Genomic DNA, 26,097 nt, shown 5'->3' with positions numbered 1-26,097 from the left:
ACAAAATCGAATTGTCTATTGAAAGCCACTTGAATTATTGTGTGCAAAGGCTACATAAGCAGCTAGTAGTCGTCGCATGGTATAATTTGTGACATAACATTAAAGAATGCCACAGCGAATTCGAATCCTGCCGTCAGTTTTCATTATAATTTGACATTAATACGCCTAGCAATGATGCCAAGCTGCTTACGTACGTCACGTCTTTATTCGCTTTTTTATATTCTTTATTTAATATAAAATTTCACGTCTGTGAAATGTGGAGGATTTTGTCATAATAATAGATAAAACGCCAAACACCAATCGTGCGGATGGATTTTTCTCGAATAGTCAAATTTTTGTGCTTTCTAAATTTGCAACATGTAGTGAGCCTTATGACTGTGATTTCAAATGGAAATATATGTCACTTTTTCCACGATTTGCTTACAATTTCTTACAGTGTTACAAGATTTTTGTACATAAAGCTGACAACTATGCAATAAAAGATATAATATAAAAGCATTAAAATTAGGCACATTAGTAATTTTCGTTCTGCATTTTCAATTTAACAATCCGAATTAGCAAAATGTACATTTTTTAAATTAAAGTAATTTATTGAAATTATTTTCTTTTGTTTTCATATAACTCTAACACTTGCATGGTAAAATTCAGAAGGTAACGTCATTTCAAACAAGCATTCCCATCTCTGCATTTTCAGCTTCGTAAAACTACAGGAATACATGCTATGCCCGCTTCCTATCATTCAAAATTATATGCAAAAAGTTGTTTTCCTTTTTTTTTCATATTTTTTCTCATTTTTTAAAATGAGTTAAATAACGCGAAAAATCAATCTTTCAATTTCGTGGCTAAAATGGATGATAACTTTAATGTGCGAGCCGCAGTCTACGTGTCTTCCAATCATCATTTTGAAAAATTTTGTTTTCATTTTTCAAAACAATAAATATATACACAAAATAATAATATATACACAAAATTGGCAAAATTATAATCAGCTGGTAGCGCTACCTTACCTTTTTATTGTACCATGCTTAAAATAACACATTTCTATAAGGTTGTTGTAGAATAATAAGTAATAATAGATAATTAAGCCTATGTAACAACAATAGGATTAAGCCTAACTATTTAGGATAAAAGGAAATATTTCGTCTATTCTCCTGTGGCTTTCTCCATTAAACAAATCAAACACACATTCGACCAAATTACAAATATATTCGATTGTGTTTATCTCACTTTACACGTATACTTCGTTTGATGTGTGCCCAGTACCCTTCAAATTGTGTTGGCAGTTACAAGCAACTCTGTTTATACATCAGCTGATTGAAGTTATCTCAATTCCCCCAAAAAACAGTGCAATTTATTCATATTCAACAACAAATTGAATATTAATTAAGTGTTACTCGATTGTACATAAAATATACATAGGACAAAGGTAAAGGTAGGTGAAACATCTTCATTTATGCAAAATCGAAACTAGGTTAAAATCAACAAATATAAACAAACAACTGACATAATGCTCACACATGCATGATTCTCGAGAGAGAGAGAGAGTGAGAGCAACGAAAACAGCCAACTTATTTGAGAGAAATATGGTTTCTCATTTCTTTATTTTTGTATGTGAGTACTTGAAGAAAGAAAAAAAAATTAATTTATATTTGTACGTGCGCCGCGATGTTACATTATTTTGTGCGAAAGCCGGAAATATTTTTAATTGAGAAATAACTATTCTTATTCATTTAAATGATAAGCCATACGATACCGACAAACACATGGAAAAGAGAAACTGATAAAAGATGTTTCCAAAAAGTAAATTTAATTTTTTATTAAAAGTGATAGAAGCCATCAAAAAACGATGATAAATTAGAAGCGATACCAAAGAAAAACAAAGAAGAGAAAAAAGTTTTATTACGTAGTCAAGTGAACACAGTAACAATAACACCATCCATTGAATTGGAGCAGCAACGGCTTACTTGTTGGGTGGCAGACAGATTTGCAGATTCAGAGAAAAACGCAATTCAAGTGAACGAACGGGTAATTGACGTTGTCAAAAGAGCTGGGTGCGTGCCTTCAGTGGAGTACAACAAAGACAGACACGTTGTGCCTGACGCAGCGGCACAATGGACAATCACCGTGCTGCTAACAACAGCGGATTGACTACATTAGAATTGGGCAGTATCAATAGCAGCAACAACCTTACAGGCAGCACCTCCAGCCTGAACTCCAAAGAGGCTAGACAACAAAAAGAAGATGTCACATTGTATTTCAAAAAGATTGGCAGTGCCCTGTTCTATGGCATGGCCTCCTTCATGATAACAGTTGTGAATAAAACTGTATTGACCTCATACAAATTTCCGTCATTCCTATTTCTAAGTTTGGGGCAGCTGGCTGCCAGTATTGTGGTACTTGGTCTGGGCAAACGACTGAAAATTGTATCGTTTGCCCCACTGCAGCGGAACACATTCAGGAAAATATTCCCGCTGCCGTTGATATTTCTGGGTAACATGATGTTCGGCTTGGGTGGCACTCAGGCCTTAAGTTTGCCCATGTTTGCAGCTCTGCGCAGATTTTCCATATTAATGACCATGCTCTTGGAATTGAAGATTTTGGGCATACGACCTTCGACTGCCGTTCAGATCAGTGTTTATGGCATGATTGGTGGTGCTCTGTTGGCTGCCTCCGATGACCTGTCATTCAATATGCAAGGATATGCCTATGTGATGATAACAAATGCCATGACCGCAGCCAATGGCGTGTTCGTCAAAAAGAAGTTGGATACCTCGGAAATAGGGAAATACGGACTTATGTTCTACAATTCCCTGTTCATGTTCTTACCCGCCATGCTGATTACCTACGCCACCGGCGATTGGGAAAAATCCATTGCATTCGGTCAATGGCACAATCCCTACTTTGTTATCCAGTTCCTAATGAGCTGTTTCATGGGCTTCATCCTGTCCTACAGCACAATCTTATGTACGCAATACAATTCGGCCTTGACAACAACCATAGTTGGCTGCCTCAAAAACATATGTGTCACATATTTGGGTATGTTCATCGGTGGCGACTATGTTTTCTCTTGGCTGAACTGCATCGGTATCAATATCAGTGTATTTGCTAGTCTTCTCTATACATACGTCACGTTCCGGCGGAAACAGTCACCCGATAAGGAGCTACTATTGCCCACAACAACAAAAGGTGAAGCGGTTTAGAGATTTCCGAATACGCACTACTTTCTTGTCCCTATTATTAGTGTTGTTGGCGTTGTGAGGCAAATAGGCGAAGCAACGGCCGTTGAACATTTCGTCAAGAGATATGGGGAACGTGAAATGAGTACATACATAGCCGCCGTCTAGAGTTTAATGTGTCACATTGTTGTTGTGCTGGGGATGTTAGACCTGAAAATGGAGCACACAATCGTGTGCTGCTGCTGCGGCTGTTGTTTATTTGCTGTGATCCCAATGAATACAATGTTTTCCAACCATTGGCCGTTGTGTACTAAACACTCGTCGACTCCAATGCGGTAAATGTACGTCACGATGATTAGAATTAGTTATAAATTAATTTTGCTTTTAACGCCTTCATCTTCATCTTCCTCCTTCTTTTTGTATTATAATTTATATCATGTTTGTGTATAGTAGGCTGTACTGAATGATGAATTTTTAATGTGTGTTATTAAATTAGATATAACAACAATTGATTACGAAGATTTTGCTTTTAAGAATTATTTAGTTTTTTTTTGTTCTAATATTATTCATGTGCCAAAAGTTATTATCGATTTTGTAAATTATATGGACCTCTAAACGATAAGCATTTGTATAATATCATTATAGGATAAATATTTTCGAAATTAACAAGTTCACGAGGAATTTTCTCTGAAGAATTTCAATGTGTAAAACTTATCAGTCGAGAAACGAAACTGCATTGACCAAATAAACTTCGAAAGAAAAAAAAAAAAACTGAATTAATTCAATTTTAATTTTAAAAAAGACGTAATTAAACGTTATTACTAAAAAAAACAAAGTGGTAAAAGAGCTACTTTTGATAGCCTACTTAGAAATACTTCCCAGTTCGTTTTATGCCCTTCCCCGTCCTTCCCTTCGATCATATATGCTAGTTATCAGACGTTTGCAAAATACGAAAAAAAAAACAACCTCGTTGAGATAAAATATTGCTAATTTTTCAAATCCTAAGAAAAACTTTATCAAAATTAATGGTAGAGGCGAATATAAATTCCGCGAAAATCTGTACAGGGTGAGATGAAAAAACTGCAAACAACTTCAGACTGCTGTCATTTCTAAGCCACTCGTCCGACAGCTGACACCATTCGAGTGACAGCTCATTATATTGTTTACAAGCGTACAAAAGCATTTTGGTGAGAATTTTCCAGAAAAAAAGTTATTCGTGATGGTATTCAAGCGTAATAGTGTGATTTCTTTATATTTGGCTGGAAAATCGCAAGTGACTATAGTTATAGCACTCCAGCAGTTAAATGTGAAGAAATCTTTTGTGTCTCGTACCATCGCTCTTAACCGTGATACTGGTAGCGTAGCCCGACATCAAGGAAGTGGACGGAGAAACAGCCACATCATCAGAAATTGTTCGAAAAGTATAGAAGCGACTTGATCGAAACTCGCGTCGCAGTGGCCGAAAAATGGCTCGTGAGCTGAACATATCGCAATATTCCATTTGGCAAATATTGAAAAATGAGCTCGGGGTAAAGCTATTTTAATTCTAAAAAGTGCAAGAACTTACACCGCAACAGACAACAAAAGAAAATAGATTCAAAAGAGCGTTGCTTCGCTTGACCTGGCCGAAAGTGGTGAATTGCCGAATTTTCTTGTGTTTACTTGCCAAAGAGGTCAGCTGAAAATGTGTACCTTCGGTTGGCCACCAGAACTCAAGCGCCGGCCATGGTGTGGGCCGCCATAACAGCCAATGGTCGCTCTCCGTTCGTATTAATCGACCGTGACCTCAGAATAAATGCCGAATATTACCGCGAAAATATTCTGGAGGGTGTATTAAAGTCTTGGCCACGCAAACATTTTTACAGTTCCGGAATAATGTCGCCGGATTCAGCAAAATACCCAATGTAGGGAGGTTCCGGTATATGGGGGCTATACGAAGACATGGATCTGCATAGACAATTCTCAGTCATAGGCTGTAGTACCTATTAGGAACTTCAAATACGAAATTTGAAACAATTCCGGTGAATAATGTCGCTGAAATCAGCAAAATACCTAAAATAGGGAGGTTCAGTTATGTGGGGGCTATACCTAAACGTGGACCTATAAAGCCCATTTTCAATACCAAAAGTTCTACAGACCAAACACACATTTGAGTAAAATTTTATCAACCTACTTCAATTCATTCGGAAGCTAGAGTGATTTTCACAGACGGACGGTCAGCTTTAAATCGACATAGAATTTTATGCTGATCAAGAATTATATACTTTATTGGGTCCAAAATGCTTATTTTGAGGTATTACAAACGGAGTGATATTCAATTTTAAATAAAATACAAAAAGTTTCAGTGCTTTACTTTTTTGGCGGAAATTTAGCTTTGTTTTGATGAGTCAGCTGAGTACAAATTTTTGCAGGAATCATGGTAGAAGAATATAGGTAGACGCATCGACTTAGCTGCTAGGACAATGAACTGTCACACCCTATTTGGAATTGAAAAAAATTTGTAGAAATTCCTGTCAAAAAAGTGACCGGACAGACCTGATATAGATGTATATTTGTTGCGGGCAGTTCTGCTGAACATGCATAGTAGTAAACAATTTCTATTGATTGATTAAAAATTTTACCAACATTTTTTTATCTAATAATATTGATTAACATTTTTTTGAAATTTAATTCATTTTGAATTTAATTAAATGAGGAAAAATTAAAAAACAAAACCATTCAGTTAGTTTTGTTACATTCGAACAGTGTAGCCTAGAAACATGAGTGTGTGTAAAAGTTAAAATTGAAACGAAAGGAAGTGATAATATTACCATTTGCCAGAAGTGGCGATATTTCTGCATAGCATAGCATAACTATGAGTTTTTTCTGTTAGCGTTGTTCAGTCTCGGTAGCATTTAGTTTTTTTTTTCTTTCACAATTGCTGATGTTAGCTCAAAAATATGAATACGACAGTTCGGGCGACAAAAGTAGTGTTCTTGATCATTTGTACAAACCCATGTTACCTTTTCATCTTACCCTTTCCCATTTTATTGCGAAACTAAACGAACGGGCCTATTTTTATACCATTTACCATACATAGTATGGAGGGTATATTAAGTTCGTGATTTCGTTTGTAACTCATCGAAATAATAACAAAGATACCCCCGATATTCGGTATTTTGATGACTTTAGCTACATTTTTCAATGGAATTGCCTAAACATCCATACTAGAAGTTCTTTCCAAGCACTTTACTCCCTGGAAGAGAAAATTCTATAGAGGTCCACGATATCATATAGCCCACATACAACGGAACCCCCCCCACTATTTGATATTTTGACGATTTTAGGGATATTATTCACCGGAGTGGTTTCAAATTTTGTATTTAGAATTCATAAAGGGTACTACAGACTATGACCAAAAATGCGTATGCAGGCCGACGTCTTCGTATGGTCTCCATAGGCGGTAAACCCCCCCCCCCCCCCACCACCAAATATTCGGTATTTTTTTTTTATTTCAAAAAATCTAGGAAAAAGCAACTAATTTTTGAATAAGTTTAGACTTGTTAGAATTGGCCACCTTTGGCACGAATTATGGCCTCCAAACGGCCAATGAAACCGTCACACGCTGCCCGAATGTTGCTCTGCGGTATTTTGGCCATTCACCGCGAAGCGCTTGCTTGAGGTGATCGACACTTTCCAAAATACTCCAGACACAATAGTCCAACGGATTGGTATCCGGAGATTTGAGGTGGCCTTTGGGCGCTGGAAATAATGCGAGAAACCTCATTTTATGACCATACTTGGGCGGCGCGTGCTGAGTGCGATGGTGTTGAGTCCAGTTGGAATTTCCAAGGTCTGGGGCCAAAATGTTTGCGTACACCCTCAGAGTATTTTAGATACATTATTCACCGGAGTTGTTTCAAATTTCGTATTTAGAATTCATAAAGGGTACTACAGTCTATGACAAAAAAAATTGCGTTTGCAGGCCCACATCTTCGTATGGTCTCCATATGCGGTACCCCCAATATTCGATATTTTGATGATGTTAGCGACATTATTCACCGGTGTTGTTTCAAATTTCTTATTAAGAGTTCGTAATGAGAACTACAGTCTATGACAGAAAGTTGTCTATGTAGGTCCAGGACTTCGTAAGGGCCCAATGTATCGGTACCTCCCTATATTCGGTATTTTAATGGTTTTAGCTACATTATTCACCGGATTTTTTTTCTCAATTTTCATATTTGAATATTGTAATTGCTTATGACAAAAGTTGTCTATAGACCCCAATATAACTGCTACATACGGTATTTTTAGGATTTTAACAGAATTTTTAGCGGATGTTATTTTTTGAAAATTTTCAAATTAGTTTCAAATGATGGAGGGTATTTAAAGTTCGGCCCGACCGAACTTACTGCTTTTTTAAGTGTTTTTTTTTTTTTTTTTTTTTAAATAGGAAGCCAGACAGCAGATGACTTTTACCGTATAAAATCATTTATGTATTTACCCCATGCTATTTTCTCCATAGACATTTTACTTGTTTCTCTGAAGTTTTCTCCTCAAAATATTATCAAGAATGTTTCTACTTTTAGTTTAAACACTGATAAACGTTATCTGTTTTTTTTTTTTTTTTTTAATGTAGAAATGCATTTGTCATGTTTTTAGTGACGGAAATTTATAGTTTGAAATAATAAATGAAATAATTTAAAATATTAAATTGTTGATTTTTCAAGTGTTTGCGTACCACGTCGTGTTTTTTACATCGCTTTGACACGCTCATCATCATATCATTGCATCGAGCAATTGTTGTATAAAAAAGTAAATAAAAACTAATATTTAAAAAGTTAACAACTAATATTGTGTTATAAGTCATTTTATTTATGTGTATTTACATTGTAATCATATATAAACATTATGTGTATATAATTAATGAAAACTAGTGACCAAAGCCATAAAAATCTGTAAATGAATGTTAAATAAATTTTAACATAATTATTTTGCTATCAGAAGCAGATAGAGAATAGGTGTGTCTGAATATTCTAAAATTTGTAAAAATGATTGCAAATTGTTCTTGAATTCGTCTGTTAACACAAAAGTTATCTAAAATTTGGACAGTTCTTTCACTGAAAGCTTGCAAATCTCTTGCAACTCTTCTCCTTCCGTTACATCCAGATGTAAAATTGTTTTACCATACATTAAAAGGTGTGTCTGGTTATTTTTCCTGAAGAAATTTTCCAGCAACATCTTTCTGAGGGAGTAGGGTAGTTTTATTCTCCTTTGCGTGGAAAATGCGAAAAGTAAACAGACGGTATTCCCGCAGAAACTTGCAACTAATCAGCTGATTTGTCAAAACAAACCAATTTGCCCCCATTTAAAGAATTAAAAGAAAGGAAGCACCACCAATTTTAAAAGTTTTATAAATAAAAAGGAAATTAATAATAAAATAAAAATATGAGCAATAAAAGAAAGATACATTTGATGTGTTCCCCGGAATCCTTTAATCGGCGTTTGTCTAAAAATGTTGGAAATAGTCTTTTTTTGGGTTAAAAGACAACTCCCAGTAACAATAGTTACAAGTTTTAAATTAACCAGACACACCTATTAATGTTAAGAAATTTTGGGGCTTAGAAATACGTTTTTAGATATAATATGAAAAAAAAAAAAACATTTTAATAAAATAATAATAAAAAATGTGTATATGTATATATTTGTATGTACCTAGTAATAGAAATAGTTACCACATAAAAAATATCTCTATCCCTTTTGTTTTTAAATTATAAATTATAAAATATAAATTAAAAAATTTGTAATATTTGTATAAAGTTTGTTTTGCATTATAATTCGTTATGTCTAAAAAAAGCTGTTTAACAATAAAAAGCCATACATTTGTAGAAAAATAAATACAAAACAAAGACTGTTTTAATTTTTAATTTTATATTGCAGCGAAGAAATAAACTAAAGGGCGATTCTATATTTAAGAGTTATGGGAAAGTATTAATAAAAATCAAACATTCAGAAAATTGAATGAATTTCATTATTTTTACTTGAATTGATTGTTCGGTCCATATAATTTAATGTTTGAAGATAATTTTATGCAAATGGTCCACCCACTTAGTCCAATTTTGGGCATACCCTTACCAACGGCCCGTATCTCACGAATAAGGCTGGAAATACATAAAGCGCATATTTGGCTGGCTTAAGTCATCGGCTAGCTTCTTCGTAGATGAACAAAGGAGTTTTAGGTTGACCTAGTTCGATTTTGGCCCTAGGCTCCTTTGTTCATTTCCGAAGAAGCCAGCCGATGACTTAAGCCAGCCAAATAAGCGCTTTATGTGTTCCCAGCTTAAATGCTTCGTCTGTATTGACATGAGCTTTAATATAGTTTTCGGCCACTGCGGCGCGGATTTTGATCAAGTCGCTTCTTTACTTTTCGAAACATTTCTGCTGATGTTGCTGTTTTCTTCCGTCCACTTCCTTGACGCTACCAGTATCGCGGTAACGAGCGATGGTACGAGACACAAAAAATATTCACATTTAAATGATGGAGTGCTCTAAAGATAGCGACTTGTGGTTTTCCAGCCAAATATAAAGAAGTCACGCTTAAATAGGTGTGTCTGGTTACTTTTCCTGCAGGAATTGTCCAGTAACTTCTTTCTGAGAGAGTAAGATAGTTTTATTCTCTTTTGCAAGGAAAATGCGAAAAGTAAACAGACGGTATTCCTGCAGAAGCTTGCAACTAATCAGCTGATCAAATCAAAACAAACCAATTTGTCCCCCATAAGGAGAATTAAAAAAAGGAAGCAATACTAATTTTACAAGTTTTTTAAATAAAAATGTTAGAAATAGTCTTTTATTTTCTTATTACATATTAACATTTACGTTTTTCACATTTTGTAAAGTTTTTCTCCAAAACTATTAGTCTTGCTAATTCCAAAAAAAAAAAAAAAATTCAAATTGAAAGCACAAAAATAAATAAACAAACAATAGAAAACATCTGATTGAATGTCGATGAATGAGAAGAAGAAGAGTTGCAAGTGATTGCAAGAAGAAATTTTTCCAGCAAGAATTTGCTAACTCTCACTGAAAGAACTGTCAAAATTTCTCTCTCCAACCGCTCTCTTTTGCAGAACTTTTGGGTTAACAGACGACTTCCAGTAACAATTTGTAACAATTGTTACAAATTTTAGGGTAACCAGACACACCTAATTCCATCACGAATAACTTTTTTTAGAAAACAGCTGTCGGACGAGTGGCTTGGAAATGAAAGCAGTCTGAAGTTGGTTGCAGTTTTTTCATCTCACCCTGTAAAGGTCTAATATATCACATAGTCGGCCCAGCCTGACCATTGACTTATTTATTTCTATTATGTACTGTAGTTAAAAAGTTTGCCAAATTATCATACATACATACACTACTGCATTGGTAAACAACATTAAACAAATTAACATCTGTAAAAAGACAACGAATATGTTTTTAGAAAATTAAATATATATATATATATTTAAAAAAATACTATAAATGTGTATTACTCGATGTTTTTATTCAACAATACAACACGCTACAACATTTCAAAATGGCACTCGATTTTTAACTTCAATAGGTGTGTCTGGTTACTCTAAAATTTGTAACAATTGTTACAAATTGTTACTGGAAGTCGTCTGTTAACCCGAAAGTTCTGCAAAAGAGAGCGGTTGGAGAGAGAAATTTTGACAGTTCTTTCAGTGAGAGTTTGCAAATTCTTGCTGGACAAATTTCTTCTTGCAATCACTTGCAACTCTTCTTCTTCTCATGCATCGACATTCAATCAGATGTTTTCTATTGTTTGTTTAGTTTCAATTTGAGAACAACGTAAAAGAATGTGAAAAAAGTAAATATTAATATGTAATAAGAAAATAAAAGACTATTTCCAACATTTTTATTTAAAAAACTTGTAAAATTAGTATTGCTTCCTTTGTTTTAATTCTCCTTATGGGGACAAATTGGTTTGTTTTGACAAATCAGCTGATTATTTGCAAACTTCTGCAGGAATACCGTCTGTTTACTTTTCGCATTTTCCTTACAAAAGAGAATAAAACTACCTTACTCTCTCAGAAAGAAGTTGCTGGACAATTCCTGCTGGAAAAGTAACCAGACACACCTAATAATTACATTATGAAAATTGCGAAAACCTGGTTTCGAAAAGTGATTACGGCACGATATCAGCTTAAAAGTTATACAAATAAGCATGGTTATTTTATCAGCATCAAATTGAAATCAAAAACGTTAAAATACCAATAAGAAATGAATATTTACTATGTATATTGATAAAAATCAAATTCTACACGCACAACACCACTTTTGGCAAGTACTTAACCTATATACAAATACACTACTCTCACCTTAAACAATAAGTCGTTGATCTTTGCTCTAATAAAATCGTTGTTGTTTTCACCTGTCTAATTGAAAACAATGGGAGCAATGAGAGCGCAAAATAGACTGATCTCCTAACTGAATTTAAGAGTAAAGAAATTATTTGCTCACGTGTGATGTAGTTGTTGTTATTTCATGAATTCACAAAAATTAGCAAGCAGGTGGGTAACAGTGACTACACAATCTATATTTGAGGGAAATTCCAGGAATATTGGGAATTTGTTAAGAAATTGGGCCCTGGCTTGAGTTGAATGAAATAATATTTATTTTTAAATTTTAAAAAGGTTAAATGAAATGTGGAATAACTATATAAAACAGCTGTTCAAACCAATCTTATGCGGTATAATAGGAGTGTTTGTTTACTCGATAATTTGTACAAAATTTTTTCTGGAAGCTTTTCGTTTACCCAAAAACTCAGAAAGGGGGATACAGTTTGACATTTGAGTCTCTGAGAGTTTGCCATGGTACAATAAGGAGGTACAACAGCTTAGTAAAACTACAGAAATACAGCCTTGAGGCTATGCCCGTTTCCTGTCAGACTCATTCAAAATTATATGAAACAAATTGTTTTCATTTTTTTTTCATATTTTTCTCAATTTAAAGTGAGTGATTTTCTCTCAAAAACATGATCCAAACTGTTCAATCTTTCAATTTAATGGCTAAACTGCTTAATAGCTTAATTGCGCGAGCCGAATTCTACGTGTCTTCCAATGATTGGTTTTGAAAATATTTTGTTTTCATTTTTCGAAACAACACAAAAACATACACAAAATTGGCAGAAGTCGGGCACACTTTGAAAAAAAAAATTGTAAACAGCTGATAGCTCTACCTTACCTTTATTATACCATGGAGTTTGCAAATTCTCACTGGGAAAATTTTCCCAGTAAGAATTATCCATTCACATCAGCTGTTGTTTAGTAAAGAAATGGCTGTTTTGTAAAGAAATGGCACCGCGTCGCAGTGACGGGAAAATGGCTCGTGAGTTGAACATATCGCAATGTTCCATTTGGCAAATATTGAAAAATGAGCTCGGGGTAAAGCCATTGAAATTCCAAAAAGTGCAAGAACTTACACCGCAACAGAAAGAAATTAGACTCAAAAGAGCTAAAGAGTTTGGTTTTCTCCGCCTCCAATAAGAAAACATTCGTTGTCCAGCAGTTTGTAAACAAACAAAATGATCGTGTTTACTTGCCAAAGAGTTCAGCTGAAAATGTGCACCTTCGGTTGGCCACCAGAACTCAAGCGCTGGCCATGGTGATGGTGTGGGCCGCCATAACAGCCGATAATCGCTCGTGTTAATCGACCGTGGCATCAGAATAAATACCGAATATTATCGCGAAAATATTCTGGAGAGTGTATTAAAGCCTCGGGCACGCAAACATTTTGGCCACAGACCTTGGACATTTCAACAGGACTCAGCACCATCACACTCAGCATGGTTACAAAATGAGGTTGCTCTCTTCATTTCCAGCGCACAATGACCACCAAAATCTCCGGATACCAATCCGTTGGACTATTGTGTCTGTAGTATTTTGGAAAGCAAGGTTGACACTAAAAAATACCAAAGTGCCGATCACCTCAAGTAAACGCTTCGCGGGGAATGGGCCAAAATACCGCAGAACAACATTCGGACAGCGTGTGGCGGTTTCATTGGCCGTTTGAAAGCCATAATTCGTGTCAAAGGTGACCAATTCGAACAAATCTAAATTTATTCTAAAATTTGATGCTATTTCCGACATTTTTTTGTTTTCATTCAATAAAATTAAAAAAGAAATGTAAAAATTATGGCTTTTGACTTTGTTGCAGTTTTTTTATCTCACCGTGTATATCTGCTGTTAAGATTTGCGCCAAATTTGTTTTGATCAATCAGCTATATTATTAGAAATGTTTTGCAAAATGTTGTGCGTTTACTTTTTGTAATTTTTTCTCGAAAGAGAGAGAGAGAGAAGAAATCGTATTTTTTCCTCTGTAACTTCTTACTGAGTAAATGTTACTGGGAAAGTAAACGAACGAACCTAATGTAATTGATTATGTGACATACCATAACACCATAGTCATAACCGTTACCTTAGATACTAATTTTGATGATTTGGATTTATAAATAAACATTTTGATAATGAGATGTTGTCAAAAGAATAATTTAGAAAAAATGCATATAAATATAAATATTCTTAATTCTATACTGAGTTTCCTTAAAAAAAAAACAAGGTACAATCTTATATTATTAGTATTAGTGTCGTTAAAGAAAATTATTTTTTGTTATTTTGTATTGGCTGCTTGGAGTGGCAGGGATGTTCCCGGTTCCCAACGGCTTATTGGTAAGAAGGTTTTAGGCTTGCGTTTTAGAAGCTCAATTCATTTGAATACTATTGGAATCACATAAGCATTAACCAATCACAGAATTTTCATAATTCACCAACACCCCACAGCTGTTAACGGTGACCTTCCGCCGATTCGAGTACAAAAAGTACTCCTATACTAAAGTTTACTCAAAATTGCTGAGGTCACTTTAAATTCTTACATATGTACATAATTGTGTATATATACATATATGTATGTAATCCATTCAATTCTGTCATATCTAAAGAATTTGTTTTGTAGGTAAACTCTTGGTCTTAAGTACCACCACCTAAGAAAGACAACCGGTTGCTGGGTGGATGGATATTTCGTCATAACACTCATCATAAAAACAAACATTCAGAATAGACAAACAAAACTACCTCGATGCCTTCAAGGTAGAAATGATTTGTATTGTTTTTTTGGTTTTTGCGCTAAGGCAAATTAATTGGTGTTTCAATCAATAGCGGTAGTACCTATGTACATGCATACATACATACATACCGGCAGACGTTATTACTGAGAACTTTCAAGTGTTGGTATTTTATAGAGAAGCACTTATAAATGTTTGTGGCTATGCGGACAGACATGACTCTATGTGAGAAGTTTGTATTTACAGTCTCGCTGTACGGTATTATGACAGTTGTTTACAATGGAATTAACTATAAACCCCACATTAATGTTTAAACTAGATAGCCGAGTAATCGAGAGATAGTAATCAGTGTAATTTTGACATTTGAGTTACTGAGAGTTAGCAAAATTTGTTCGGTATAAATTATCGAGTAACATAACATTATGGCCAATGAAAGGTATTTTGAAATTGCTTACCCTAATATAAATCACCGGAAGGAGAAGAAAAAGAGTTACGAGTGATTGCATGAAGAAAGAATGTGCAAACTCTCAGTGAAAGAACTGTCAACATTTCCTTCTCAAATCGCTCTCCTTTTTGAAGAATTTTTGTGTTCACAGATGACTTCCAGTAAAAGAATTAAAAAAAAGGTAGCACCATCAATTTTACACGTTTTAAAAATAAAAACGAAATTAGCATTATATTGCTCTGAAATTTTGCTCAGAGATTAAAATTACCTGTTATTTGTTTGGCATTAAAAATATACATATCGTTCCACGTTTCGGTAAGCTTCCCATATAGCGATACTTCCTGATTTTTTGGTATTTTGAAGGTTTCGGCCACAATTTCAAACCCAATCATGAGTATTTTTAAATCTTGAGTTCTGAGCGGACAAAACCTTTCCCTGCTAAATTTTGTGAAGATAAATCCACTATTAAGTATTGACCATATATAACGGCACTTACAAATTGTAGGTATTTTGGGAATTTCTCCCTACAATATATATATAAGGTACTTCCCAATATTAGGTATTTTGAAGGTTTCAGACAGAGTTTTTTACAAACGTGTTATTTGGTATCTTGTTTTCAAATGGATGGATGGAAAAATTACAAAAATTGCCTGTATAAATCCGACATTTGAGTAAAGCCAGAAAAAATAATTTATCCTTTGCAAAACCTTCTGAAATCTGAAGACAAAAAGACTACATATTTTATGAGAAAGGAATAATTATAAAAAAATATAAATATACAAAACTGGCTGGAAATTAAGCCTAAGCCTCCCTATCTGAAATAGACTATAACCTTATTAAAATATTTAGAAAAAAATATATATGACTGACATTTAAGAAATCATACTTATCATCCTCCCTTAAATCTCTCTCATTGTCTTTAATTGGATCATCAGTTAAAATTGAGGGTGAGGCAAGTAACCTCACCACTGATTTTTTAAAGAGACTGGAATATTTTTATATATTGTTTAAAATTCCAGTTAATAACAAGATAAAAACGCAAGAGAAACCTATTTAGAAAGGGCAACAAAAAAAAAATAAAACAGAGTACTAGATCAAAGTACATTAATCGCAAAATCAGTGGACTATTTTCACCATTTTTAAATATGACATTTCATTCTAAAATACACAATAAAAATTTTAAAACCTTCTCGATATTATTTTTTTAGAACTTTTCGGATATGGCGAAAATATGGTAATATTTTGAATTAATTTTTAAAATATGGTAATATTTTGAATTATTTTTTAAAATATTTTTACATCATTATTTTTAAAACTTTTTTATTTTAAAACACTAATAACTACCTGTATTTGAAGTTTTAAATTTAAAATGATCTCTTTTGATGAGAAAAAAAACTAATTAAAATAATTCAAACAAGTTAAGAAGCAGTAAGTTTGGCCGGGCCGATCTTTGAATACCCTCCACCATTTGGAACGAATTTGCAAATTTAAAAAAATAAAATCCTTAAAAAATTCTGTTAAAATGTTAAAAATACCGAATATAGCCGTCATATTGGGGTCTATACGACGTGGACCTACATAGGCATTGTTTGCCATTAGCCATTGTCATATTTAAATTCGAAACTTGAAATAAACGGTGAATAATGTAGTTAAATCATCAAAATATCGTATATAGGGAGGTACCGTTATATCGGAGCTGTGCGAAGACCTGGACCAGCATAGACAATTTTCTGTCACAGGCTATAGCATCCATTACTAACGTCAAATACGATATCTCAAACAATTTCAGTGGGTATTGTACCTAAACTCGTCAAAATACCGAATATGAAAGGTACTGATATATGGGGCCTATACGAAGACGTGGACCTGCACCGCCAAATTTCTGCCTTATGCTGTAGTATTCATTACGAACTTCAAATACCAAATTTAAAACAATCCCGGTGAATAATGTCGTTAAAATCATCACAATACCGAATATCGGGAGGTACCGTTATATGGGGGCTATACGAAGAGTTGGACCTGCCCAAATAATTTTCTGTCATAGGCTGTCGTATCCATTTCGAACTTCAAATACCAAAGTTGAAGCAATTTCGGTGAATAATGTCGCTAATTTTTAGCCTTCTATCTCTATTCGTTCGAAAGATAGCGTGATTACAACAGACATGGCTAAATCGACTTTACACTGATCAAGAATATATATACTTTGTTGGGTCTGACATGAGTATTTCGAGGAGTTACAAACGGAATGACAAAGTTAATAGTTAATAATAGTTTAAAAACATTTATTCCAAATTACGAGTTTTATTATACACTCCACCAAAAAAAGTATGGAGGGTATATTAAGTTCGTCATTCCATTTGTAACTCATCGAAATAATCATTTTAGACCCAACAAAGTATATATATATTCTTGATCAGCGTAAAATTCTAAGACGATTTAGCCCTGTCCGTCTGTTGTAATCATGCTACAGTCTAAACGAATTAAGATAGGAAGCTAAAATTTTGCACAGATCTCTCTTTTGTCTGCAGGCAGGTCAAGTTCAAAGATGGGCTATAACGGTCCACGATATCTTGTGAGTACTTTACACGCAGACATAGATTTGTCTTTATAGGTCCACAATATCGTATATCCCCCCATATCGGCACCTTCCTATATTAGATATTTTAAAGATTTTAAAATAATTTTTAAAGGATTTTTTTTTTTTGAAAATTTTCTAATTCGTTCCAAATGGTGGAGGGTATTCAAAGTTCGGCCCGGTCGAACTTACTGCTTTTTTACTTGTTTTTCAATTAATCTCCGTGTTTTGTGATTTCACCCCTCTGTGCGTCGGCTGGTTTCTTCGTAGAGGAACAAAGTAGTTTTAGATAGACCAAGCCAAATAAGCGCTTTATGTATTCCGACCTTTAAGCTGAGAGTAAGTCATCGACTGGCTTCTTCGGACTAAGTCAACCTAAAACTCCTATGTTATTCTACGAAGAAGCCAGCCGATGACTTAGCCCAGTCAAAAAAGCGTTCGATGTATTTTCGCCTATATTCACCATGACCAAGCCTAATTTTATTTAAATTCTTTTTCTAATAATCTATATTCTAGTCCATCATAATGTTGCCGAGAGCCTTTCCCCTAACATTTCTGAGAATTTTAAACGGAAAAAATCAACAATTTTCTCGCACCATTGCCACATCATTGGCCAAGACAGAGCAAAATATTGAACACACCGAACACGATGGGCAACAATGGGATGCATTTACAAAGGAATTTATGGAGAATCGCATCGAAATGAACTCGTTTCAGAAGATATTGCTGGGAGCTGGCTCTTCCATTGCAGCTTTGGTGGATCCACGAAGGTAAAAGATCAGTGACTTTGTTTTCCACCCAACCCTAATATCCATTGACATTTGCTACTAGACATGATATGATCGCCTGTTTGGGCGAAACAACAGGTGAACATGCATTGCAACAAATTTTGCACACTATGAGAGCCAGCGATGAAGGTCAACGTATATTGCAACAGAAGCCACGTATCAATACGCGCACAGTTAATCTCGAGAGATTGCGTCAGTTGCCGGACAACACATTCGGAAGGGCATATGTACAGTTTTTGGATGACAATGTGAGTAAACAAACAATTCAAAGCTTCAACTTAATATTCTTCTTCTTTTTAAAAAACAGCAAGTCACTCCTGACTCTCGCATGGAAGTTCGTTTCATGGATGACCCCGAATTGGCCTATATTATGACCAGATATCGAGAATGCCACGACTTGGTTCATGCCATACTCGATATGCCAACAAATATGTTGGGCGAAGTTGCTGTTAAATGGGTGGAGGCTTTGAATACGGGTCTGCCGATGTGTTATGGTGGTGCCGTTTTCGGTGCTTTGCGTTTGCGACCAAAGTATGTAGTTTAATTTTTTTAAGAAGGTGGTGATTCTTTATAAATGTGTTTTTGTTATTCCAGACAACGCAAGCAATACCTATCCACATATTTACCCTGGGCCATTAAGAATGGCAAAGAGGCCAAACCTTTGATGTCTGTTTTCTGGGAGGAACGTTGGGAACAAGATGTCAATGAATTACGCCAGGAATTACAAATAACAACATTAGTAAAAGCCAAGAAACAGTAAATAAAAATATTAAAATGAATGCAGATTCTTGTTACTATTAATTATATTAATATACCCATAAATGTGTTAATGTATATATTCGGCCTTGAAATTAGGTCTAGTAAAAAGCAAGTTTGTTCGAAAATTTCTCAACATTTCTATTGTATAATTTAGTAAATAGATAAATAATAGATGTTAATACAATTGGAATAAAAAAGTCACAAATTGATTGGTGGTCAAACTCGTTATAATCTGTCATAGCGCGTTTAGATACAAAATTGTATCCTGATTAACCTACACTATTAAGATTAATTGCTTAATCCAGCAACATTGATAGTCAGATGGGCTTTCTGAGTATCATTTTTCGAACGTTCCCATGTTGCTTACTAATGTTCCCGGACAAAGAAATTTTTAAATACAAAATATTAAATACCATTTTAAATAAACATTTGAAACTAATAACTTGTGGAATTTGCGAGATCTTATTAAACACTCCTATAATATATCTCCCCCACTGAAGTTTTGATTAATTTACCTTAATAAATTTAAATCTTGCTTTAAATTTGACAGTAACGGTAAAGAAAGTCAGAGAAATCCACCACCTTTTGTTTTTTATACCCTACACCACATAGTGGTAAGGGTATTATGTCTTTGTGCATTTGTTTGTAACATGGAGAAGGAAACGAGATAGACCCATAGTTACTTTTGAGAACCTTCATAGAATCACTTTCTGAGTCGATTTATGCATGTCAGTCCGTCTGTCCGTCCGTCCGTCCGTCCGTCCGTCCGTCCGTCCGTCCGTCTGTCCATGTATTCTTGTGAACAAAATGCAGGTCGCATTTATTATCCGATTGAGATGAAATTTTCCAAACAACATTTTTTTGGCCCAAGGACGAACCCTATTGAAATTGGTGAGAATCGGATCAAATTTAGATATAGCTCCCATATATATCTTCATCCGATTTCGGGTTAAATGTGCACCAAATATCCAATATCAGTCCAAATTACCTGAATTTTGGCACACCCAACCGAGTTCGGCCTAGAAGCAAGTATATCAAATTTGGAGAAAATCGGTTCAGATATAGCTATAGCTCCCATATATATCTTTCATCCGATTTGATCTTTAAGTCCCTCACATTCCTACTATGCACTCCACAACCGTGATATTTGGTACCAGGTATTAGATGGAGCACAGAAATAGCTGTTTCAAATTTTATCGAAATCGGTTCAGATTTGGATATAGCTCCCATATATATCTTCATCCGATTTCGGGTTAATTGACCACCAAATGGCCAATATCAGCCCAAATGGCCCGAATTTTGGCACATGTGACCGAGATTAGCCTTAAAGCAAATACAACAAATTTGGAGAAAATCGGTTCAGAAACAGCTATAGCTCCCATATATATATTCATCCGATTTCGGGTTAAATGTGCACCAAATGTCCACTATCAGTCCAAATTACCTGAATTTTGGCACACCCAACCGAGTTCGGCCTAGAAGCAAGTATATCAAATTTGGAGAAAATCGGTTCAGAAACAGCTATAGCTCCCATATATATGTTTTATCCGATTTGGTGTTTAAGCCTCTCACATTCGTAATATGCACTCCACAAGAATGATATTTGGTACCAGATATAAGAAACAGCCCAGAAATAGCTGTTTGTAATTTTATCGAAATCGGTTCAGATTTGGATATAGCTCCCATATATATCTTTATCCGATTTCGGGTTAATTGTGCACCAAATGGCCGATATAAGTCCAAATGGACTGAATTTTAGTACATCGGACTAAATTCAACCGAGAAGCAAGTAAATCAAATTTAGTGAAAATCGGTTCAGGTATAGATATAGCAACCATATATATGTTTCATCCGATTTCGTGTTAATTGTGCATGAAATGGCCAATATCAGCCCAAATGGCTTACATTCGTAATATTCACTCCACAACCGTGATATTTGGTACCAGGTATTAGATGGAGCACAGGAATAGCTGTTTTTAATTTCATCGAAATCGGTTCAGATTTGGATATAGCTCCCATATATATCTTCATCCGATTTCGGGTGATTGACCACCAAATGGCCGTAATAGCGTCAATTTTGGCAAATCCGACCGAAACCAGCTTAGAAGCAAGTACACCAATTTTAGTAAAAATCGGTTCAGATATAGCTATAGCTCCCATATGTATCTTTCATCCGATTTGGCCTTTAGGTCCCTCACATTCGTAATATGAACTCCACAGGAATGATATTTGGTACCAGATATCAGATAAAGCCCAAAAATGGTTGATTTTAATTTTATTAAAATCTGTTTCGATTTGGATTGGCCTCCCATATACATCTTATCAAATATCAAATATCAGATAAAGCCCAAAAATAGTCGATTTTAATTTTATCAAAATCTGTTCAGATTTGGATATAGCATAGCATAGCATAGCATACTCTTCACATTATTCTATCGATTTCAGGTTAATTGTGCACTAAATGGTCAATATCAGCCCAAATCACCTGAATTTTCGTACATAAGACCGAATTTAGTCTAGAAGCAAATACGTCAAATTTGGAGAAACCCGGTTCAGAGATAGCTATAGTTCGTAAAATGCACGATAGAATTTGATAGATTTTGATTTTGTACCAAATATCTCATAGAGCTCTGAAATGTCCTGTATAAACCTTTTTACGAGAGCTCTAATAAATATGCATAGTGGTGTAGGGTATCATATAGTCGGCCCCGCCCGACTTTTGAGCTTTCCTTACTGGTTTCGATTTATATCTCTGCAAGTCATCGAAATATTATCTACGATTACTCCCACAGATAGTTGGCAACACTGAGTGATCATGCACAATTTGACGTTTACAATCTAAGCTCTCTCACTGTCTCTCCTCCTATATCCAGTATATTCTTTAGTATGTTGCTTTCGCTCGTTTGTTTGTATTTTTAATTAATTGTGCATACATGTATACAACGTTCTAGTTTTAGTGTTTTTTTTTTTATAAAAGAAAAAGTGTAATTCTCGCAAGTACTAGTGGCACAATTAAACAAAAATGTCCGATAAATTCAATGGATTTAGTCAAGATGAGATAAATCGTGTTTCTGGCCAAAAGAATAAAAAACTTCCAATTGACAATGGCAGTGAGTATTTGGAACAGAGGCAAAATTTACATGATGTTGCGATGTTGCCCCTAAGATAAATGTTGACAAAGTTGTCTATTCAAGTTCTAAGTTGAATCTCTTATTATGGATATATTTTCTGATTCTAGTTAAACCAGCAACATTTCGTGGACACGGTGGCATCAGACGTATGCCAGACAAAAGTGAAATCAATCGCCTACAGAAAATGCAAGGTAATATGGCAGCAAATAAAAAGAATCTAGCAGATAAAATTCAGCAAATGGACACAATTGACTCCATGGAGGAAATAAATCTGGACAGCAGTCTTTCTAAGTCGATAGAAGAAGCTTTATTCTACAAACCGCCAGAGAAATCACAACAGCAGTCAAACGAAACAACGACGACGACATCAAAAACACCAGCTACTAACACCATGGCAAGAACACCAACATTGACAACGTCACGTCCGAATATTGCTGCTGGCCAGCCATATACTCACAAAGAGTTAGATTCACAACAACAACAGCAACAAACATCTAATACATCTTCCATATTGAAATTGAACTTGGAAGATGAAAGCAAAATATCTTCAACGTGTTCCAATAGCATGGATGATGATGAGTCCATTTTACCCTCCGCGGCAGATGAGAAAACCAATGATGCCTTTGTCCCACCTAGTTCGTTGAATGTGCAATCGCCTTTTAGGGGAATATCATTGAAAGATTTCGAGACTCATCGAAAAATGATTGAAGAACAAAATCGCCAGAAAAAAGATATGCTCTACAAAATCATTGAACAACAGTAAGTACAGAAACATTATGAAAAAGTCCCCGAACTATTTTCGATAAACAAATATTATGTTATCAGTTTGAGAACCTTAACTTGAGGTTGTTTAATCCCCCATTCTACTATTAATTTGATATGAAATTTGTGAAAATGGAAAAGTAAAATAAGCTAGGGGAGAACCCGCTGTTTATTCGAATGTGAAACGCCTACATATAATTTTTATAGCAAATTTTTATAGGCAATCAAAAAGAATTATTTTCGTTTAGTATTTTGTATATTGTTAATTCTCGTTTGTAGTAAAATAAGATAGAGTAACTTTTTATTTCTATATCATTCACTTATATTTATAGTTCCCAAAAAACCGCTGCAGAAGCTCGAAAAATTGCAGAAATAAAGGCAGAGCTTTCCAAATTGGACAACGATCTGGCAGTTGATGTGGCCGTACTAAGGAAACAAATCGAAGCGGCATGCATACATTTCTCCAATATTGAGTAAGTATTTGCCGGCTCATAAATCGAAAAAATAATTAATAACTAATTTTTAATTCAATAATATTTAATTGCAGAAAAAATTATTTAAAAATTGAGGCACAATTTCTGAAAGCCAAAATGGATTTGCATAATGCCTCAGAGAAAAAGGAACTGCTGACAGAACATCTGTGTACCGTCATAGCCCACAATGAGGATCGTAAGGCACAAAAACTAACGGAACTTATGGAAAAAGTTGGCCTATCATCTCCCAATAACGGCGACTATGAACCGCCAAGTTCAACATCAAAATAAAATCGATTATATTATATAATTTTAATTAAGAAAATGTTTATGTTTTAGGCAATAATGTGTAATTATTATTATATTTTGCAATCTCTCTATGTACAAAGAAGTATTTATTTAATTATATTGTGTATGCATGTTTTTTTTATTTAGATGTTGTTCACAAAATCGACATAAATAATATATATAGCGATTTTACTTGCCTTTCCTATTTGTAATACTGTGTAATAAAAAAATAAAAAAACATATTTGTTACTTAATTTTACCGTTTAAAATTTGCAGGGCCCAGATTCTAATATTTAATATCGAAAAAAATAGAAATTTGTTTTTAAGCTCATTATACCCTATACCACACTGTGGTCTTTGTGCATTTGTTTGTAACATAGAGAAGGAAGCGAGTTACCCCCCATTGTTTCTTTTGATGATCTGCATAGAATCACATTTTTAGACGATTTATGCATGTCCGCCTGTCAATGTATGTTTGTAAACAAAGTACAGGTCGCATTTATTGTCCGATCGAAATGATATTTTGCACAAATCGTTTGTTTTGCCCAAGGAAATTGGAGATAATCGGTCAAAATTTAGATATAGCTCCCATATATATCTTCGAATTAGTATGGAATTTTGCACATATAACCAAAAAGACCCTAAATGTTTCAAATTTGATCGAAATCGGTTCAGACTCTAGCTACCAAATATATTTTTCATCCGATTTGTTAAATTTCTCCTCCACAGCCGTAGTGTGCACTCCATAACAACGATACTCGGAGAAATTTATCAAATACATCTCAGAAATACTTTTGCCAAATTTTATCGATATTGGTTCAAATTTGGATATAGCTATATATCTTAACTCGATTTCAGTTTTTTGGTCACCAAATGGTTTATATAAACCCGAATTTAATGGATTTTTGGAACATACTAACGAATTTATCCTGGAAGAAGGTGTATAAAATTTGGTGAAAATCGGTTGTAGCTATAGGTCCCATATATATGTTTCTTTCGATTTTGTATTTTACTCCCTCACACCCTTAAAATACTCTCCACAACAAAGATATTTTGTGTCAAATATCAGATACAGCATATAAATTTCTCTGCTCAATTTTATAGAGATCGGTTCAGATTTGGATATAGCTACCCATATATATCTTGTTAATTCTTATAAATTCCCCGTTTATTTGTTATATGTAACTCTACTATATATGAAAAGTGATGTATGGTATTATAAAGTCGGCGAAGCCCGATTTTGGCCTTCCTTTACTGGCTTTAGATTGAAAAATAAATGAAAATTTTGGTAGAAACATCTGGTGTTCGATGCGAACAATCGATATTTTGTCGTTTGTACCGAAATGTTCAATTTAATAAAGCTTAAATTATGGCCTATATATATGTTCGTCCAGTAACTCCTATAATTCTATTGTTTTATATTTTAGCAAGTGTCAAGTACTTGGTATCCACATAATTGCTATAATTACACCACTTCCCTATAACAACTGTTTTATTAGCTAACAGCAGAGTTTCGCTTTTCAATCTATTGATCCCTACATAGTGTCTGTTTTCAATCTGTTGATCTCTACAGTGTCGCCTCAAAGTCGTTTTTCAATCTATTGATTCCTACATAGTGTCGCCTTTCAGTCTATTGGTCCCTACAATTAGACGAAAATAAAACATTGGAGAACACGGAGGAGCTGCTCCCGATTGCAACATATCTAAGGAAATCCAATTGACGCAGTTCCTGGCTTACAATCAAAATGCCCACATTCTATTTCGTGATTGTGGGTCATCAAGACAATCCCATATTTGAAATGGAATTCCCAGCAGTGAGCAAAGAGATGAGGGTATGGAATTCTTTGGCATCCAATCTGTTCCAGAACTACTGCAAGAATGTAAATGTTTTTACTACGATAACCGATATTCTCTTTATGATATCGAAAAGAAATGCAAAACTAGTAGATTCTTGCATGTTTCGGAACAGACCATACTCCCCTAATCTAATTCATCATCGTTAATATGTCTTCATATCATTCCAGAAAGAGGATCATCGTCATCTCAGCCAATTTATCGCGCATGCTGCTCTTGATTTGGTGGACGAACACAAGTGGAAGACACCCAATATGTATTTAAAATCGATTGATCGATTCAATCAATGGTTCGTCTCGGCATTTGTTACAGCCAGTCAGATACGTTTCATTATCGTCCACGACCAGAAAAATGATGAGGGCATCAAGAATTTCTTTAACGAAATGTATGAAACGTATGTTAAGTATTCCATGAATTCCTTTTATAAAATCAACACTCCCATTAAGTCACCAACATTCGAGAAAAAGGCACAGCTATATGGTCGAAAGTATCTTTTATCTTAAGGTTTTCATATTGTATTGTAATAAGTGGTACCTAGTGTTGTAAACATACCTTTATTTTCGTTAGGTACATGTACATTTTATAATTTAGTTCGTGTTTGTAAAATAAATTAGAATACTATATTCCAACAAAAGGGAAAATGGTTTATTGCTCTCTTAAATATATGTGATTTTAGTATTTCCATGAACGTAGGGAAAAGATCTGAGGCATGATCTTTGTAGGAATCAAAGAAGTTCAGAGTGACAAAGAT

At 34.5% G+C, this 26,097-nt stretch overlaps 4 protein-coding genes across 7 annotated transcripts; all 4 read left to right on the top strand.

Annotated features, from left to right (window-relative positions):
• Window positions 1–1,271: 1,271 nt before the first annotated feature.
• Window positions 1,272–18,963, top strand: LOC101890441 (ubiquinone biosynthesis protein COQ4 homolog, mitochondrial). 4 transcript variants are annotated; one of them, XM_011295712.3, is made up of 5 exons: window positions 1,272–1,426; window positions 17,808–18,061; window positions 18,123–18,327; window positions 18,387–18,610; window positions 18,674–18,963. In XM_011295712.3, the coding sequence occupies exons 2-5, from the start codon at window positions 17,817–17,819 to the stop codon at window positions 18,837–18,839; spliced, it is 840 nt and encodes a 279-aa protein (XP_011294014.2). In that variant the 5' UTR covers window positions 1,272–1,426; window positions 17,808–17,816; the 3' UTR covers window positions 18,840–18,963. The 4 variants fall into 4 exon arrangements, with proteins under 4 accessions (XP_011294014.2, XP_005187119.2, XP_058981906.1 ...); XM_005187062.4 differs by having other exon boundaries at window positions 1,274–1,432; XM_059125923.1 differs by lacking the exon at window positions 1,272–1,426 and adding an exon at window positions 1,634–1,800.
• LOC101889767 (UDP-sugar transporter UST74c) lies at window positions 1,794–3,947 on the top strand. The gene has a single exon (XM_005187058.4). It carries the CDS (start codon window positions 2,112–2,114, stop codon window positions 3,198–3,200), a length of 1,089 nt encoding a protein of 362 aa, XP_005187115.1. The 5' UTR covers window positions 1,794–2,111; the 3' UTR covers window positions 3,201–3,947.
• Window positions 18,964–21,695: 2,732 nt separating the features above from the next.
• On the top strand, window positions 21,696–23,734 carry LOC101889599 (RAB6-interacting golgin). Its single transcript, XM_005187057.4, has 4 exons — window positions 21,696–21,948; window positions 22,077–22,728; window positions 23,064–23,204; window positions 23,279–23,734. Exons 1-4 carry the CDS (start codon window positions 21,861–21,863, stop codon window positions 23,493–23,495), a joined length of 1,098 nt encoding a protein of 365 aa, XP_005187114.1. The 5' UTR covers window positions 21,696–21,860; the 3' UTR covers window positions 23,496–23,734.
• A 1,350-nt stretch (window positions 23,735–25,084) lies between these two features.
• Window positions 25,085–25,980, top strand: LOC101889431 (probable trafficking protein particle complex subunit 2). Its single transcript, XM_005187056.4, has 2 exons — window positions 25,085–25,324; window positions 25,517–25,980. Exons 1-2 carry the CDS (start codon window positions 25,238–25,240, stop codon window positions 25,847–25,849), a joined length of 420 nt encoding a protein of 139 aa, XP_005187113.1. The 5' UTR covers window positions 25,085–25,237; the 3' UTR covers window positions 25,850–25,980.
• The last annotated feature ends 117 nt before the right edge of the window (window positions 25,981–26,097 follow it).

This window comes from Musca domestica, unplaced genomic scaffold, assembly GCF_030504385.1.
Source record: "Musca domestica strain aabys unplaced genomic scaffold, Musca_domestica.polishedcontigs.V.1.1 36, whole genome shotgun sequence".
In the NCBI taxonomy this organism is placed as follows: domain Eukaryota; kingdom Metazoa; phylum Arthropoda; class Insecta; order Diptera; family Muscidae; genus Musca; species Musca domestica.
The sequence above is the reverse complement of the archived record's forward strand: the minus strand, read 5'-3'. Positions and strand labels throughout refer to the sequence as shown.